General features: G+C 34.8%; 1 protein-coding gene across 2 annotated transcripts in view; it reads right to left on the reverse strand.

Annotated features, from left to right (window-relative positions):
* Nucleotides 1-576: 576 nt before the first annotated feature.
* WASL (WASP like actin nucleation promoting factor) overlaps nt 577-20,677 on the reverse strand; it is a 69,293-nt gene continuing 49,192 nt past the window's right edge. For both annotated transcript variants that reach the window (XM_058529176.1, XM_058529185.1), the window contains 6 exons: nt 18,257-18,425; nt 17,189-17,231; nt 15,986-16,139; nt 9,704-10,224; nt 6,024-6,132; nt 577-1,802 (listed from right to left, as the gene is read on the reverse strand). In XM_058529176.1, the coding sequence (XP_058385159.1) occupies nt 1,741-1,802; nt 6,024-6,132; nt 9,704-10,224; nt 15,986-16,139; nt 17,189-17,231; nt 18,257-18,425 (1,058 nt within the window). In that variant the 3' untranslated portion in view covers nt 577-1,740. The remainder of the gene's footprint in view (nt 1,803-6,023; nt 6,133-9,703; nt 10,225-15,985; nt 16,140-17,188; nt 17,232-18,256; nt 18,426-20,677) is intronic.

The following is a 20,677-nucleotide window of genomic DNA, read 5'->3' on the forward strand; positions in this document are numbered from 1 at the left end:
TCAAGCCACAGTAAAAATTATAGTAAGCAGAAAAAGGTTTCCAGCAGCAGAGGGCACTGTTTTTGCAAGAAACAAAAAGTCTAGAGTCTTTCCCATGTGCTTAAATTACTCTTGCAAGAAAGGTAACATTCTTTGAATAACTTAACTATTTTACTGCACCACTTACTGCTTTCAGCAACAAAACCTTTTAAATTATTTCTTATGATAACTAGATGCATGATCACTAGAGATTATGTGATAACTGGTTAAAATTCAAGCCACATCTTGCAGGTCCAGCCTGTCAAGATCATGCCAATACTAGATTTTGGTCGGTACAATTCTAGAGAGCTTAATTTTTAGTCGGATATCGTGACTACAGTAATGAAATACATCTGGAACTACATTCTGCATATGACTCAATGTGAGAAAAATATGTCTGTATTTAAATCAGATCATTTTTCTACCTAAAATTTAAAGTAGGTAGGTATGATAATTAGCACTATAAATATGAAACAACCACCTTTAGGCAGATTAGTGTATTGTAGAGAGGCAAGGAAACCCTAATTTTAACATATTATTTAGTATACGTAACAAATGTGCAGGTTGCAAAGTTTTATTTTATTTTTTTTAAATCTATCATTCAGTTATGTGTACCAAGAAATGTGACATTGGGACTACCAAGATTTTAAGAAAAATGTAACCCTTCACCTGAAATTTGACAAAAACCTTGAGAAATTATCAAAATTTAAAAAAAAAAGCGTAATAGGTTCAGCATTACAGTGTTTACTAACTAGATTAGATTTTTATGGTTGGTATTTCTGAATATCTCAATCCATACAAACTACAAAATAAAAATACTCCACATCATTTTATAATGTTCTGATTTTTATAATATATTTCACCAAATATTGAAGTAACCATAATGTATAGCATCCTTCAGTTCATGTAGAATGAAATTACCCCCAAAACCCCCCAAACTCCAACAACTTAAATAACATTTGTCTCAGAATAATACGAAAAGTATTCTTAAAATTTTTGCCAAAAAGAGCCTGCCACATTTGCTATAGCATAAAAATAACCTCAGTCAAGTACAGGTAGGTAAGGGCTCCTTATGATTCTAGCCTCCAAACACCACTGCTGCACCATAATAGGCAATATTGCTGTGAGAGGTGTGTACTGATTTCCCCGACTAGCATCTCTGTAGTGATTTTATGTAGAGCATATTGCTAAAATTTGAGAAATTGCATCAGTGTAGTGATGTCTAGAGAACTGTGCAATGTATCAGCTTCAACATTCATGTAGCACTGTGTTCAAAATGAAGGGGCTAAATAACCTAAGGTCTGCATCACTTAAAAAAGAAGGTAGTGCTATACTAGATTTTAATAAGAAAATTTAGGTACAGAAAAGTAGGGTATGAAAATAGTGTTTTCCTTCTGGCATTATTAACTAAATTACATTAAGGTTTTTGTCAGTCTCACATATAATATTTAAACTCCTCTGTTGATGGAATGAAAAATATTCACAAATTAAGTGAGCATCCTGGTGTAAACTTGCACACAATAACAGGGAGTAGCTTTGTAGAGGATTATGACAAACCTTTACAGATTAAATGAGGTATTGCACAGATTAATAAAAAAAAGCAAAAAGGCAACAAAAATATACAGCAAATTGGTAGAACATTTACATGATAATTTTACAGAATCCATAGACAGAAAGTAGTGTTTAGTATTTCACCTTAAAAATATATATATAATATATAGATCAGTCTTCCCATTCATCATCGTCCTCAAAATCTTCTTCATCATCTTCATCTTCATCTTCATCTAGAAGAAAATCATCAAGACAATTAAAACACGTATAAATAAAATATTACATAATTCTTGGGTGATTTCTCCAATTACTCAACTTTTGAAACACAAAGGTATCCATTTGACACCTGAAGGAATCTAGTTACTAAGATAGCTTAAAATGAATTCAATAAAATACATCTAAAAAATGTGATGGCAAGGGGCCGGCCTGGTGATGTAGTGGTTAAGCGTGCGTGCACTCCGCTGCAGCTGCCCGGGGTTCATGGGTTTGGATCCCAGGTGCGCACGGAGACACTGCTTGTCAAGCCACGCTGTGGCGGCGTCCCATATAAAGTAGGGGAAGATGGGCATGGATGTTAGCCCAGGGCCAGTCTTCGTCAGCCAAAAAAAAAAAAAGAGGAGGATTGGCAACAGATGTTAGCTCAGGGCTAATCTTCCTCACACACACACAAAAAATGTGATGGTGAGTTGAAGATTAGAACAAGAGTCAGAAGACTTAGGTTCTAGTCTCAGTATCTACGTTATAAATTTCAAGCTGTGTGTTTCTTTATATGTAAAATCACATTTAAGTTGGCCTCTCTGAATTTTAGACTCATATATCGCAAATCCAACTGCCTTCTTGTATTCTTCACACGGAGTGCCAATCTCCAAACGTCTGAAGTTTTATCTCCTTCTCCAACTTACTTCTCCCCTGCCACACTAGTCTGCCCCCTCAATTAATGGTATTTCCACTCTCAGGTGTTTAGGCCAAAAACCTAGAAATTATTACTGACTCCTCTGTTTTCACCATCCCCCATCCAATCCATCAAGTCTGCTCCTTTTCACCACTTCCACTGTTACTCCCACACCACCATCAGATCTTGCTTGGATTACTGCAACTCTATAGTCCATTTGCCCTGAGTGATATTTACATTCTAAGTTTTAAAAATATCATGTTCGTATCCTACTGTAAGCCCTCCAGTGGCTGACCACTGTTATTTGAATACAATCTAATGTGTTACACCACTCCACAAGACCCCATGTGATTTGCCCCGTAACTGTCTCCCCATCTTCCCCAAACTTATCTCATAATGTCCTTTTCTTTAATTCACTGTTTCCAGAAGCATAGCCTTCTTTCTGTCCCTCAAACATGCCAAGCTTATTCTTGCTTTAGAGCTTTTGCAGGAGCTATTCCTTCTGTCTGGCTGAGTCTTTTCATTTAGGTTCACACAAAAACCACTTCCTCAGAGAGCCCTCTCCTGACTATCCTATGTAAAGGATAATCCTCCCCTGCAATCAGTAACCATCCCATTTTATTTTCCTCATAACACTCACCACTACCTGAAATTCTTATGTTTTGTTTATAGATTTATTGTCTTCCTCTAGACTATAAGCTCCACGACAGCAGAGACTTTGCCGGTCTTCTCTATCCTTAGCATCAGAACAGTGCTTCACAGAAGCTAATCAATAAATACTTGTTGACTGAATGAATAAATATTTAGATGTCATCAAATTCTACGAGCATACTTCTATATTATACCAACTTCCCAATTCCTAATCTTTTAAAAACTATATACCTCATAAAACCCATGAAGGCTAAGTTTGTAAAGTGAGACAGTAGCTGAGCAATTGCACTTGATAAAGCTTTAGTAAAAAGCCAATAAGAAAAATGAGTATGTGACATATGTGGGCTAGAGGTACAGAAGACAGAACAATCCTTTTCTTTCTATAAAATAAGTTGTTTGAAGGCTTCTACAAAGAAGCAGTTGAGCTCTAGTATTAGAACTTGGAAATTAACAGAAGCCAAAGAGAAGCAAAGATACCTTCCCCTGGCCGCAAACTAAGCTTTTACTTTTATAATAATTTTTTATTTAATTAAGTCTGATGGTAAGACCTAAATTGTTACCGCATTTATCTGGAAAGGAGTTCAATCAACTTCATGTTAACCTCTGTGTTTACTTTTCTAGTAAGAGAAACAATTTGCTACCCAAAGCTTTTGCTAGACATGCTTCAAAGAATTTGTCTGGAGGAAAGCATCAAGTATGCTTGCATTTACGGAGTGACAAAGATGGGCATTTATTAGCATCCATGGTGAAGAGGAAGAAGTAGTTAATAATTCTATCATCAGGAATAATAATAATTAAAAGAAATGGGTTAAAAAATAAGTAAAAGAACATGTTATATACTCACTATATCAGCATGGCTATCACATAATGTTTATTACATCCTTTAAAAAAAAACTTACTCTAAAGTAATATTTAGCAGAATCCATAGGCTTCATAACAGGAGGCTTTCTCATGATTGATTACATATTTCACAGTAACCTTATATTTCCCTCATCTGACCAGAAAAAGGACCTTTCATTTGATCTCTTTGACATTAGCAGCTATAGAGATTCTTCCTGAGCACGTGAATTTCCCATATCTGATCTTTTTTTTTTTTTTGGCTGAGGAAGAGTCGCCCTGAGCCAACATCTGTTGCCAATCTTCCTCTTTTTCCTTGAGGAAGAGCTGCACTGAGCTAGTATCTGTGCCATTCTTCCTCTATTTTGTATGTGGGTCGCTGCCACAGCATGGGCACCAACAAGTGGTGTAGGTCTGCGCCTAGGAACCGAACCCAGGCCAGGGAAGCAGAGTGTGCCAAATTTAACCACTAGGCCATGGGGCTGGCCCCACGAAGTTATCTTTTTTTTTTCTTTTCTACTCGGCCTGAACTTCACGGTAGTTAGTCACTTGAGTTTACTCTTAAATCTTAATTCACTTGCCATCTCAAGATTCTGCCACATGGCTTGACAGTTCAATAATGCTCTCCTTTGTGCCAGTCATTGTATTTATTCAGTGATATATTGATGGATGAGCAATTTTTTCCTGTCCTCAAGTGTTCTGAGTGGTGTGGAGATAGATATATAAATTAATAAACTGAGATTTACTATTGATGTTCAAATTACTGCTGAATATTATCTGACACTCAACCAGGTTATAAAAGTGGACTGAGAAAATATTCTACCAACAATTATCAATTTAAGTCATCATATTTTTTATAGTATTGTCAATATCAATTGCTATGTCTTGAAAGAACAGTTGAGCTAACTTTTTAGCACTAAACAGGTCAGAATGTCATGTTTTTCAAGAGGAAAATTTGGTCATCTGCTGATTAGCATAATGTAAACTAGCAGATGAATGTTTTCTAAATGAACATTCAGAGAAGTAAAAAAGTCTAGGAAAACAAAGGCCCCTTTAATGACTGTCTTTAAAAGAAAAATTGTGAAAACTACAACTGACATATTGTTCAGCTACCAATTCCAGTTATAATCCCAATGATAGGCAGGAACCTCATTGACACCAAGCCATAAAAGAAACAGAGTAGGCAGTCCCCAAACCAAGTCTCCCTTTCTACCCTCCCTGTTCTCTCTTGAACCCATCGACATTACTATTTTCAGGTCCCCAATGGCCTACTGCTGCTAAAGCTAAAGCTCAATTCCCTGTTCTCACTTTCTTGACTGTCAGACACATTTGATCAAGATGATCACCCTATTCTCCCCCAAAAATTTCTTCATCTGGCTTCTAAGATACCACCTTCTCCAGCCCTCAGACCTCATTAGACCTTCTTTATTTACATCCACTTCTCTGCTGATCTCTCATAAATCAGGGAAATCTCCCAAATTTCTTATGTCATAGGAATGAGATGCAAGACTCTCAAGCCTTGTTTAGAGGTTGTCTGCCAGGCATCTGATTAATATCTTCCAGTATAGGAAACGAAACTGCCATTTTCCAAAGTTGTTCTTCAAATGTATGGCTATGGTTGTGGTGTCCTGGCATCCGTTAAGCTTCAGATAGACTAGTCACAGTAGAAACAACTTTTTAAAATATGTCCTAGAATTCACATCAATGGGGCCAGCTCAGTGGCATAGCGGTTAAGTGCGTGCGCTCTGCTGAGGCAGCCCGAGGGTTCGCAGGTTCGGATCCCGGGCGCACACCAATGCACTGCTTGTTAAGCCATACTGTGGCGGTGTTCCATATAAAGTAGAGGAAGATAGGCATGGATGTTAGCCAGGGCCAGTCTTCCTCAGCAAAAAAGAGGAGGATTGGCAACAGATGTTAGCTCGGGGCTGATCTTCCTCACACACACACAAAAAAAGTTATTCAATAGCAGGGGAAAAGCTAGGAAAGACTGAGTCATGAAATATAAAGAAATATAGTAGAACTCAAACATTCAAATCTACTAAATATATATATATACACACATATGCAAATATACCTGAAGAATGAATGGCTTTGCTCCTTTTCTGCATCACTTCCATTAACGCACCCACAATTCCTGAAGTGGGTGCAGGTGTCGGTGGCAGAGACTCTTGGCCATCAGATACCTTGGAAAAGAACGTTAGCAAAATTCAGTAATAAATTTTTAGCAAAAAATTTTTGTCTCTGGGAAGTGTTACATCTTTAGCAAAAAATTTTTGTCTCTGGGAAGTGTTACTTCTTATTTAAAATAAGAATCACTTCTTATTTTAAGAGAAAACAAAAAACAAAACAAAACAAGCAAGCCCAGGACAGGATTAACTAAATTAACAAGAAATAAACTGCTTAAAAGAATTATTCAAGATATATTTCCTCTTCTTAATGTATAAGCCATCAACATATTTCCAAATTTAGAATAACAATTAAACCCTTTACCTGCCCTTGCAGCTGGGTTACTTCGGTTCATTCCAGTAGATAAAGCCTTAGCTGAGGAAACTTTAAAACTATTATCAAGGGATATCATTTTATAAAACCAAGGTAATATTTAGATTCCTAGAATTGTTAGGTGAGAAGCACACTTAAGATACCTGTGAGCAACTGAGATCAGACATGTTCTCCTAGAAAAACTCAGCTTTACTAATAATTCAAAATGAACCTCTCTCTCATGGCATATTCTTTAAGGAGATCAGTTGGGTAGCTTTCAAAATGTCCCTACCTCACAAGGCAACTAATTATCCCTAACTAAAGTAATTCTCTTTGTTACAAAGTACATTTGGGAAAAAAAAGAAATCACTATCAAAGGCTCTCATTAAAATCTAATTTTTGTACAAAATTATCCTTGATTCCAACACTCATATTTAAAAAGAGAAAATATAGAAGTCTGTAGAGATTCAGGAAAAAATAAAATTTAGAAAGTACTGCTCTAAGTGCACTATGACTAAAATGAGCAGTTGTTTATACAAAATATTCATTTTGTTAATTTTGTCTCTGGACTATATTATGCAGGTAAAGGTATAATACTGGTATAATTTAAATGAAATAGCACAGCTATACTAAATAGTTATAGAAGTTTTAATATAGATATATATAATTTGAAATTCTAACTCATTTCCCAAAGAAAAATTACTTTATTAGGACAAACTTTTCATTTTGGTCTTTACAACTCGAATACTTCTTGCCTTTCTGGACCTAAAGATCTTTTACTTTTAAAAATATGGAAAGTAGTTCTCAACAAGATACAGACTCATTCAGTAGTATTTGGGTTTTTAGAGACTATATATTAACTGTTACTCGTATAGAAGCGACAATAACGAAAAAGATTAACAGAAATAGTTTCAGAACTTTGAGTTTCAGCAGGAGGCTCTCAAAGAAGTAGAACAGCAACGAGGAGAAACCTGTAGACTCCCTTTAAGCAATCAGATAATACAAAGCGGAGAGCACTGCAGGAGCACCACGCTGTCATCAACACGTTTTCTGAAGCACTTCCTTGGGCATGGTGCTATCTGAGGTACTAGGAACACGGAATTCAAAAGCTAGGTGAATACTTACTTTACTTCCTGCCAGCTCTTTAAAGTAAATCTGTGGTTTTAATGTTAGTCATATTCATCACAGAATAAATTCATGATTTATACAGAATATTTAAAGAAACATAGCCAGAGAAATTTCAAACACAGAATGGTTATTTTTTTTAAATGAAGTAAAATTATGAACTCAGATCACATGTATAACATGCCAATAATTCACTGATTATGCACTCTATGATAACACTCCGAATGCAATCAAAGGAAAGTAATTATTTACCATAAAAAAAGCCTACGATGTTACACTTAGAATCGAAAACATTTTTTCTCTAAAACAAATTTAAAGAACAATTTACAGGGTTTTTTTGGGGAGGTTGGTGGGATGGGAAGAAGTGATGGGGGAAAGCAATTAGGAAATAAACTTACCAACTTTTTAAATTAAGAAAAGAGGACACAACTGTATTCATTAAAAACAAAACATCTTATTATCACTAAATGAGGCAAAGAAACAAAAGTTGGTTGTAGAGGAGAGAGGAAACAAAAAAAAAGAAACAAAAAGGTAGGTGAGGAGCGGGAGATGTGGGAATGAGAGTGACACAGGAGCTAGCATAGACTCCAATGTAAACGCTGAAAGTAAAGGACCCTATTAAAACCTGCTATTCCCCTGGGCTGTGGTCACCCTGATACTAGTTCTCCCCACTAACAGCTATTCAAAGTTCTTCAACTGCTCCTGAGAAACCCTTAGTCTGAACTAAGTGGGGAGAGGGAGCAGAGACGATTGAGCACAGGCTGATCTAAGTTTCATCCTGAGCACACATCAAGGAAAGATCCACATATATTTTAAAAATCAGAAATTTCTTAAATCTGTGCTACTCTAATATTTAAATGTTTTCAATTAGTTGTGCCCCCTATCCATCATTCTCTTCCTAGCCAAAACTTGTGAGATCTAGAAAGTTACCAAAATTCCCTACATCGTAAAATAATTTTCAATTACAATTTCCTTCTTTCATATCTCCATTTACTGCACAGAAAAATCTACCATTCATTACCTGTCTGAATGAATGAATTACCCTGCAGAGCAAACATTCCTCTTAGAACTGAGAGACTACATATAAAGGTCCAGAAGGAAGTATGTGAGGGTAGGCAGGTTAGGCTTTAGGACAGGGGTCAGCAAACTACTGCCCATGGAGCAAATCTAGCCTGTTCCCTGTTTTTGTACAACCTTAAAGCTAAGAATGATTTTTACATTTTTAAAAGGTTGAAAGAAAAATCAAAAGAAGAGTATTTGCGATGTGAAAATGATATGAAATTCAAATTTCAGTGTCTATAAATAAAGTTCTATAGAACACAATCATGACCACTCCTTCATGTATTGTCGTCTATGGCTGCTTTTGCAGTAACATTTGTCCATGCGGCTGCTTTTGTGGTACTGTAGCAGAGCTGAGCAGTTGTGACAGAGACTATATGGCCTACAAGCCTAAAATATTCACCATCTGGTCCTTTAAAGAAAAGTTTGCCAACCTCTGCTCTAGAAGATTAAATGATCACCTCCAATCCAATTTAGAGAATCCAAAATTATCTGCCATCACTGTCAGAAATTCTACTAAAACTCTTTCAATTTTCTTGGAGTCTGAGTCTCTACTAATGTAAATTTCAGAGCACAGAAACTTTAGAATATGGTTTAGTTTTCACAAAGTTACTGGTTTGAATTTGAATTTACTAAGGTGATTACAAATGGTTTCAAGCAGGGCTATTTTTACTTCTCCATAGTTTAATAGGGATTTCTCTTTAAAGTACCTTTTATTTGAAAGTAAAGACTAGAACAATGACTTGCAAACATACCATAAAATTCCACTTATATGAAGTTCTAGAATAGGCAAAACTAACCTATGGTGATAGAAACAGATCACTGATTCTTTTTGGGAGGGAGACTAACTGGGAAAAGGCAGGAAGAAACTCTCTGGGGTGACATTTTGATACAGAAGTAGGGGTCACATAGGTATAGGTATAATATAAATTTGTAGATTTTATGATACATAAAAATAGAAATTCATAGGGTTAACAAAATGAATATCAAGAGAAAACATAAAAAAAATAATAAGGACTTTTCAAATATGTTTTATAAATTACTTTAAAATTCTATTATGACAATCTAAAATGAAAAGAACAGATTACTTACAGATTTCAGCTGAATACCCTGTCGTATCTGGTCTAAAAGTGCATCCCTCCCGGAGCAGGACACTGGTCGACTGTTCTGTTCCACTTTTTTTAGCTGAGCACCCTCTCTAATTTGATCTAAAAGAGCTGCTTTGCTTCCTCCAGGAGTTGGAACTTGATGGTCACCATCAGAAGGAAGGCCAGGGGGAGGTGGTGGCCCTGGTGGAGGCGGAGGTGGAGGCGGTGGGGGTGGTGCCACCGACCCTGCCACCGAAAGAGGTGGAGGCGGTGGTGGAGGCCCTGAAGGTGCTGAGGAAGGAAAGGCTGGAGGTGGAGGAGGGTATATTCTATTTGGCGGTGGTGGAGGGACTCCTACACCTGGCCTGGACGGAGGCGGTGGTGGAGGTGCAGCTGTGGGAGCTCTTGAAGGTGGTGGAGGAGGAGCACCTCTTCCCCTGGCAGGAGGGGGAGGAGGGCCTGAGCTATGTGGAGGAGGGGGAGGAGGAGGCGGCCCTCCCCTAGATGGTGGTGGAGGAGGTGGTGCTGAAATAAAAACAGAAAGAACGAAAGCATGCTTTTTTCCCCCACAAACATCATACTGAAAAAGCAACTCACCTCAACGTGTATAAAAAAAAAAAAATGAGAAAAAAATGGCCTCATCTTTGTATTTTATTTTACAACTATATCTGAGCACAGATGATATCTTACAATTCTATTTGGGAATATTCAGCTTAAAGATCACTTTCCTGTTGTTTCTTGAAACAATATTAGCTAAAACAGTAGAATTTAGTTGTTAGGAATCAGCACCGCTTCTGAAGGTAAGAGAATAAATACTTTTTTATATAATTATAACAATGAAATTAAACATTTTGGACAATAAGCATTAATGGATACCTTGCCTCTTTAAAGAATCAAGTATATTTAGTTGTTTTATAAAATTAATTTACATTCAGAATTAAATAGCTAATGTAGCATAACCTATTAGAATTTATTCAAGGTAATCTGAGCTAAACCCAAATATAATACTTTTTCTTTTAAAATGTAAACCTTTGTCGCTTAACTTACATTTGTACTTTATAATGTCCTATATTTTCTCTCTATATAGAATACATATAACATAGCACTATACATATTATATAATATACTATCTAGTACAATATACTATAATAATATATAATATACATAAGGTTCTATATTTCTAAAAGATAACCAGCAATTCTACTGATGGCATTAAGGGAGGCTAGTTGCTCAGGTGAAATGTTCAACTACTTATTCAGGAGACATGAACTGACTATTAACAAATTAACTGAGAATTTCCACAGTGCAAAATTGAAGTTACTGACAAAATATTAACATTATTCTGGTAGTAATGATATTCACACTCTTCTTCTACATAATTGAAAATGTAATATATTATAGGAAAAAAAATTCAATAAAGTATTCAATAAAGTACAAATTTATTACATTTCTGGAGGTATGATTTTATCAACAGTATACACGAATATACATAATAATGAACTTCTTCATTATTTCTCTATTCATTTAAAAACTGAATAGAAAAACTACCTATTTTTAGGAGTAGAGAAATCCTAGAATCCACAACAGCTATTTGTATTTACTGATACAAATTGCCATATATTACTGATGGATAGTTCTGCAATCTATACAAATACAAATACCTACCTTAATTACAAATAACAATGGGCTTAGATCCTCAATAATGCAATGATACCAGAGAGGAAAAAAAAAAACCCTCCCGTGAAAGGAAATATAATGGTATCTTCCAATTTCATTTGGGACAAACATGGGAAACATATTATTAAAACTATGTTATCAAATATAATTATAAATATTACATGAAGTATGCAGAAAGGCCAATGATGACAAGGGTATCATCTCCTGGCATACAAACTTTAAAAACTGGAAAGAATATATAGCTGCAAACAGGAGAGTTATCTTACTTAGACAAAGGCCATCATACAGGGAAGCTCCTAAGATTTACGTAAACTCAAGGCATACTGGGGGGCTGGGTGCTGCAGCTAAGGTTCACCCAGTTTTCTCACTGGAGCCATAGCAGAGAGACTTAAACTTGCTAAAAGCAAAGTCCTTTTCTAACATATCTTGTAATAAAAGGGCAAAACCAAGAGGATATGGTGTATATGTATTACGTACACTCTCTGAATAAGACAGTACATCAAATCCTTCAAGCAGATATAAAACTTCATTTTAATCAGTTTAAGGTTTATATTTCAAATAGCAGTATTTGTCTAGACTGGCATTTTTATGATTTAGTTGTTTGTTAATCAAGAGGAAAAGGACCCACTTTATTCTACTACAAAAGGTATTAGTCAATCATTTCTCATGGTTTCACTGAGGACTCAGATCCATAACCTTTTATATGCAAAATGATATATGTCCTCAGTAGAGAGAATTAAAGTTCTTTTGAACTTGTAGCAAGTACATTTATTAAAATAATTTGGGGTCCAGCTAATACCCATTCAAATAGACACAATATCATTGCTCAGGGAAAGAGAGAGCCTTAATTTATAGTGGATAAATTATCAGCTGCATCCAGTTTGGGTATAGCACAAGTTCAGCATTCCTATTATCTTGAAAAGTGACTAGAAACTTCTCTATATTTTTGTGAGGAAAATATCTATTACCAGCTTTCTTTTCTTTTTTTTTTTTGGTGAGGAAGATTAGCCCTGAGCTAACATCTATTGCCAATTCTCCTCTTTTTGCTGAGAAAGATTGGCCCTGGGCTAACATCCATGCCTATATTCCTCTACTTTCTATGTGGGACACCGCCACAGCACGGCTTGATGCGCGGTGCGTAGGTCCACGCCCGGGATCTGAACCTGCGAACCCAGGCCTCCAAAGCGGAGCACACAAACTTAACCACCACGCCACTGGGCTGGCCCCACCAGCTTTGTATTTTTATAGTTTGTTATGTCTACATAAAAGGAAAGTATGCAGAAGATATGCCATATCCCAAGGTAAAAATGTGAATTAAAGAATTAAAATGTGAGAGGAAAGGACAGATAGGACAGTGTTAGTTAGGTTACATGAATAAAAACGTCTGCTAAGCAGATACCTCACACCACTATGAGAAAGTCTAACGGCCCACAGATGTTCAAGACTCTGACTCGCCACAAACACCAGAATCAAAATGACAACAGTATTTCTTAGATTTAAAGAGAAGAAATGAAGTGAAAAGCATGAAACAAAAGTTACAATACATAAAAACAGTTCTTACTATCAAATATTAGTTATTAAAAAGGAAGAAAGAATGAAGCTTACAGGAAAAACCTTGTCTTGATGGTACCCTATAAAGAAAGGTTGACATACTTAAAAATAATTATTAATTTAAATCAATATAAAGAGTAATTGGTAGATAACTCTCTAGATATTTGCTATTTACAGGAATTATAAGCAGAAAATATAAAATAATATAAATGTAACTTACTTAAAAGTAGTATTATAGAATACAAGAAACATTAGAACTGTTCTCATGCACTCTCATCAGGATAAAGCAAACAGAAAAACATTATTCAACACAAACTTAAATTTATGCCAATACTGACAACTCCCTGAGTAGGCATTTATAGAACTAATTGCATGTTTCCTTATGTTTAGTTCTCCCTCTCCACCTCAAATTAATGTAAGAATTTAAATATATTTTATACGGGTTATTGAAACAATGCCAAGTGTGAAAAGCAATCACTAAAAATAAGTATAAGAAGTAATAATAAAAACAACAGTGGTGCTCTGGGTAAGAGATATTTTTTAAAAATCCACAAAATTTCAATAAAATTATCTAAATTACAGACAAAATATGAGCTCTGACTCATATAGAAATAAATGTTCTTTTTACTTTAAGCACCAATATGCCCAAAATATTAACTTGCATAGAGAGCAGAAAACCTCACTGGATGTTAGATTTGGAAGCAGGATAAATTAACTCTAGCTTCTTTGAAAATAAACACATCACAGCACGCATAACTTAGAGGACTGGGTCAAATAACATCCCACATACATACCACTCCATTGTGGTGGACCTACAGAGCAGATTATTATGAGTTAACAGACTTCAAACAATTGTACAGACACAAAAAAAGATACATTGGAAATCACAAGTCTACTACTTTTTATAAACCTGATTATACGATTTTACAAAATAAATTTCAAGAGATTTCTTTCAGTAGGTTTTACAAAATATATTTTTAAGACAACTTCATAAACTTCTCCCTCCCTAATTTTTTTCATACTTCTGAACACATTATATGCTCTGCCTAGAAAATATTTCTTTAATAAAAGGAAACGTCTTTTTACTCTTCCTTTAAAAAAAATTTATCTTCTATAAAATCATTCTTTGGTGTCTAAAAGATTCCACACTGGAGTTAGGTTCTTAAATATGATAAGAATTTAACTTTGTTGCCAAAGTATGTTTTTTTTTAATGTCTGTGTCTTTTTTTGTTTGTTTTGGGTAATTCAATTGAGGAAAGACCTTGCCTAATTTGATGTTTTAAAAGCAGCTAGAATAAAAAAGTAGTAATAAAGTTTAAAAAAGAAACCAATCAAGTTAATATAATCAAACTCTTAGTTCAGGTATTCAGGTGAGAGGGCAGTAGTATGGATGGTCTTATAAATGTCAAGAATAACTCATAAACTTATAAATTCAGGGAGCTCAAAGACTCTGAGCCTCATTCGGTAGTATAAGGTGAAGGTGGATGAGAAAATGAGAGTCAAGGAACACACGAGGGTCCTCAAGATCTTCCATCATCTGCACACTAGGAGTAACTGACTTACACCAGGAGCATTTAAAAATAACAATGATCCAATGCACAGGATGTTTTTATTAAAAATCCATAGAATCTGGAAATGTAATTTTTTCACAAAATAAGATAAATTAGCATCATACTAGTTTCAGTGGAACTAGCATTGTTGTTAGTGCCCTCGATACTAACAACCCTCTGTACAGCAGAGCAGAACCCTGCCTCATCTTCTGGCACTATACCAGACAATACTCCACTGCTATTCACAGGGTTTTCATGGCCAATTTTTTCAGAAGTAGGTGGCCAGGTCTTTCTTCCTAGTCTGTCTAATCTGGAAGCTCTGCTGAAACCTGCCCTGTCCACTACCCTGGTGGTTTTTGAAATATTGGTGGCACAGCTTTCAGCATCACAGCAACATGCAGCCACCATAGTATGACAACCGACAGACAGGAAGTGTAGTTCCCTAACCGAGAAACGAACCTGGGCCGTGGCAGTGAGAGTGCTGAATCTTAACCACTAGACCACCAGGGCTGGCTGGAACTAGCACTGTTTCCACAGTAGCAATTATGACTATAATTCTAGTCATAATACTTGTTTACATATCTGTTTCCACACTACACTACAAGATTTCTGAGGGCAGAAACCATATCTTTACATCTAAATATTGTGAGTAAAGATCAGTGTTGGCATAATAATATTTACTGAATATATGAATGAATAATGAATGAATCAAAGACTGAATGAACATCAGCAGTGAAAAACATATAAGTAACTCAAATACCTAAGTTAAAATGACAGTTAAATTCGTCAGAAAAATGCTTTGATTAACCGGAACTTTGCCATACTATCTATTATAAGTATGCAAAAACTAGGAAACAGAAAAGCAGCCCCAAATGAATAAGGTGGCAAAGAGATGATTGTCACACTGGAAAATTTATAGCTAATGTATTTGCATTTTATTGTGATATTTGTTAAGATACAACTAACGTACAAGGTGCTTTGATCTATAAAAGGTTGCAAATTGTTTGTGCTCTCAGGTGCCAAATGATAAATTTCATACTTTATCCAAGGACAAAAAAAAGTTTGTATTTCAAAATAAATGCAAAGATTTTCATTATTTATATTCTGAAAATGCTTACATATTACAGATTAGATAGTGGTTATATTTAAATTACTACTTCTGAATTGTAATAAAAACAACTTTAATGGTGGTTTCTAAGATCCACTGAGTAAAATATTAGGCAGCTATAATTTTTTATTCTAAAATAGAATAGCCAGAAGATTTTGTATGGATTTTCATGAATTTAATATAAGACTTTTAAATAATAAGCAAAATCTTGTCAAGTTTTTTAGTTATACCAAAGTAATGTAAAACATAGTACACTGGGTTAAACTAGTTATCCATAAATTCAAACATTCTGCTTAAGGAAAGTGCACATGAATACATGTAGCTGTCTTCCATGAAGCTGACCTCAAAAGATTCAAAAGAAAAAGTAGATCAGAATGCCTAAATAGATATAAAAACTTACCTTGCCTTCGTAGCTCATTTTTAACAGCTTCAACACCTCCTGTTTTTTCAATGAAGTCATATATAACTTTTGATGTTTCTTTGTCTTTAAGTTGTGCCTCTGAGATTCCACACATATCAAAAAGATTCTTCAATTCTGGATCCAAATTATTCAGCTACAACAGATAAAATAACAGGTAACTATAAAATCTATCCCAATTTTTAAAAACAAGCATGATACAATTTAATTCTTATCTGTGCCCTTTATGAAATTATTTTCTTTTAAGTTTATAAACTTTTAATATGGTCATATAATTTATATGCTAACTAAAATTTCTTATAAAAAAACAGCAAAGAACAAAGAATAGATTTTATATTTTATCTCATCTCTTTTTTGTTCCCTGCCTTTAAAAAGAGGGCATCTAACCCATTCATGATTCAGACATCTCTAATGCTCACCTGTTTCACCTCGTCCTAAATAAGATATAGGTATAATCACAAATAAACACAAAAAAGTAAAATCAATTTGGAAATCTGAGGGCAAAGGACCTCTTTAGAACCCAAGCACCTTGTAGAGTGCCCAACACAAAGAGGCCCTCAATAAATGTTGTGGGGTTAACATTGCAGTTACAAAAAAAATAACCAAAAGGATTTGTGACCCCCAATCACAAATATTTACCATCAAAATAACTTTTCTAAACCTTGATTATTTGTCAACTGTGAAACACATATTATGTAGGTAACCAAAATAGAGATAAAATGTTAAAAACACTTATTTTTGCCAGCAGTTTCACCTATCTTGCTCCTAGTGCTATAACTTGATGAACGATGAGACTGCCAAAAAGAATAGTAGAATGAAAAGATCTAGATAATTCAACAACTGGATATTCAGAATTTGATTATAGTACTTTCCAGTAATTTGGCATATATTCCCCTGAAATGATCACTTAGCAGAAATAATTTTCTTGTCTTAGTTTTCGAAACACAAGGATTTTACATTATGGTACATAAAGCCAAGGAGTACAAAAATTTTGTCTTTAGAGACTTAACCATGAATGATAGAATAATACTATGGTTTCAAAGCTCAGTGGTATATGTACATAAACACAAGCACAGTCAAATAAACACTAGAGTTCACAAAAATGAATAATAGAAGTCTAAAGACAGGCCATAACATTCCCACATATTTAAAGTAATAACATTTATGGCTTGAAAAGACACTTACATCAAAGCCAGTATTCGGATCCCAACCAACATGTCCAATGTGCCTAAATTGGTGGATAGAAAAAAAAAAAGAAAATGCATAAACGGTATTAAAAACATAATATATATGAAATCCAAACCAGCCTTCACATTTTTGGCCTGAACTAACAGTTCTCATAGACATAATCATATTCAGGGAAAAACCATGTAAGTAGTCAGCAGACCAGGATGCTAGCTCTGGTTCTGCTACTAACTCAGTCTTAACATTTCTGCTCAATCTTCCTGAGCATCCACTTCCTTAACTGTCAAACTATCATAAGAACACAAGCATTACATATACGAGAGGATAGGAGTTTTGTAATGAGCTAATGAAATAACGCATATGAGAATGCTTTAAATATGTCAAATAAATACCAAAGGTTTGATGCCTGCTATAGACTGAATATATTCCCCGAAAATTCCTATGTTGAAACCTAATCCCCCATGTGATGGTATTTGGAGGTGAGGATTTGGGGAGGTGATTTCTCAAGAATAGGATTAGTGCCCTTAAAAAAGAGGCCCCAGAAAGCTCCCTCACCCTCTTCTGACATGTGAGGACACAGGGAGGAGATAGCTGTCTATGAAGGAGGAAGTGGGACCTCACCAGACACCAAATCTTGCCTGCCTCTCCTCATCCTCCAGAACTGTGAAAAATAAATTTCTGTTGTTTATAAGCCACCCAGCCTATGGTATTCTGTTATAGCAGCCCGCACAGATTAGGACAATGCCTCTAGGTAATTTCCAAATACCATTTATAGAGAAAGTGAGAAATCATTTTTATGTCCAACAATTAGTTGAAGAAACAACTTTATCTAGTTTTTCTTTTCTGATGGGTGAAAAGTAAATAAACAATAAGATTTACAAAAAATCTACTGAGCAACAGCCTTAAAAAAAAAAAAACTCCAACAAACTCTATAGCTAAAAAGGTATGCAAGTGATAAATGTAAGCATCCTCTCAAAAACAAAACAAAATTTTCTAACAAGTTAAAAATCAACAGCAGCAGCGAGTAAATCAAAAGTAAAGATAAGAACAACAAAAGAACTGTCTTACTGGAAATTGCTTGGTGTTCCAATATCTGCCTTGGTTAATCTCTTCTTTTTACCTTTTCCTTTTTTCTTTTCTTTGGTATGGGATATACTGTTGACTTGTGGACCATAAAATCTATTCGTTGTGATTTCTGGATTTTTTATGTCGACTGTTGCCATGGGTAGATTAGGACCTGCAATTAAGTCAAAATAATATGAAAGGGATATAATTTAAGACAACAATTATTACAATTGTAATTTATAATTTGAATATCTGTATCTGAAGTAGTATCACTTCATTACTATAAATTATTTAAATTTTAAACTTGCATGTTAACTTTTTATAAACAATGGGTACAGTACTGCCTAAATTGCAAAAGCCTATAATAAATTCTTAAACACATTAGCATAGATATGTTATTTCAAAGCAAACATATTTTTATAACCTTAAATCTCATGAAGAATATGAATTTTCAACAGGAGTTTAAATTTAATTGGTCTGATCCCTTACATTTTGACTATAACAGCCTCACACCCAACATATTACTCATTGGTAAAGTGGTATATATCACATAACAAGAATAGCAAAAGAAAAGAAGCATCTGCTTTGTTTTTAATCTAACAGAGAAATCTAGTCTTACTTCTTTGTTTCCACTTTATTAGTCCATGAGTAAAAAAGTACTTATACAATTATTATTATTTGTTCAAAACTGTCATATTTAAGTCCAATAATATTTTCCCCATCAGTTTACACACACTTTGACTATCAGAAGTAGAGAGCTCAAGAAATTAAGACAGAAAAATTCTCAAAACACTCATCTTTCACAAGGATCAGTAGTAAAAATACCTTAGGCATCTTCAGGAGTGACACTAAATGTAGCACAAAACCTATTTCATAATTCACAAAAATATTCTTTCTTAAAAAAGCATAAGAGTCTGAATGAAATGTATTCAACTTAGAAATTCCTTATAAATTTAACTAAAGAGCAACACATATTCCTTTGAGATTCCATTTAAAATATATGATTCTCTGACAAAACCTCCTATCAGATGAAATTTCTCTAAGATGATTACATTAACGACAATTTCCAAAATGTTGTATAAAATACAATCACTATCATGCAGAAAAGCAGTTAAACATAGCAGGCCCGAATAGAATATCCTCCCATTCTAAGGACAGCTGCTATCCTGAGAAAGGCTGGCTTGCAAGGTTGGTCCTTAGCTGGCATCCGGGAACTGGGATTTTGAGAGGGTTTCCATCATTCTCCGATAAGATAGACTCATTGTGCCTCAATTGTTTGTGCTAACAATGTGGTTTATGCTAAACACTTGCTTTCCTCTGGGAGTCTAGACCCTTGGTATGTGCTAGACAGAGAATGCCTACACAACTAGATCCCAATAAACCCTGGGCACTGAGTCAGCTAATGAGCTTCTCCTTTGACATTCCACATGTGTTGTAACAATTCATTACTGGAAGAATTAAGTGCATTCCCTGTGACTCCAATGGGAGAAGACTCTTGGAAACTCGTGTGTGGTTTCCCTGAGACTTAACCCCATGTGTCTTTCTCTTTGTTGATTTTGTTTTATATCCTTTCACTGTAATAAATCTTTGCCATGAGTACCACTATGTGCTCAGTCCTGTGAGTCCTAGTAGAATCACCAACTGTGGGGATGGTCTTGGGGACCCCAACACAAGCACAGAATGGCAAATAGAAACTTCAAGAAATTATAGGCTGATGTATATTAGGTAATCACTAAATGCCAATTTGACTGTAATTCTTCAATTGTGCTAAAAATCTCAAATGTATTCTATTCATTAAAGTTATATTAAAGAAAACTGTTTATCTACATGGGTAAATTATATATAACCCATTTTCTCTCCCTCAACTCTACTATTAAAAGATGAAATAAATCTAAAAGGAAATTATGAAAGCCATCTGCCACCTCATCAGACAAGTAAATAATCTGGAAAGATGTATATTTTTAATATCACCAAAATTCAGCTACTATCCCTCAATATTCAAAGTCTACTTACATGTAAGTACAATATGTAAATGTCTATAAGTTCTATTTATAATTTCATACAAAATTCCACGGGAAGTTGCTCATATTGGCAAGAAAAAAGAAATTCTTCTTGGAAAAAATGGAAGCTAGTGAATAATATGGATAAAACTATTAAAAGCTGATTCAGTGTCAAGGTATAATCTGAAAATAAGTGGATCAAGAATTAAATGTTAGTTAAGCAATAGAAGGCTTATTAAATAGTAGATAAAGACTTGGATTTTCAAATTTGTTCAGATATCAGATATCAGCATTTACTGTAGTTTCACAAAATAAGGGACTTATTGAGAATACCCACAATTCGAGTGTTAGAGGGTTGAATTGGGGTCATACTCATACCTTCACAGATTTATCTAGTGATCTGTTTTTACTTCTCATTCCTCCC

This window comes from Diceros bicornis, chromosome 3 (genome assembly GCF_020826845.1).
Source record: "Diceros bicornis minor isolate mBicDic1 chromosome 3, mDicBic1.mat.cur, whole genome shotgun sequence".
Lineage (NCBI taxonomy): Eukaryota > Metazoa > Chordata > Mammalia > Perissodactyla > Rhinocerotidae > Diceros > Diceros bicornis.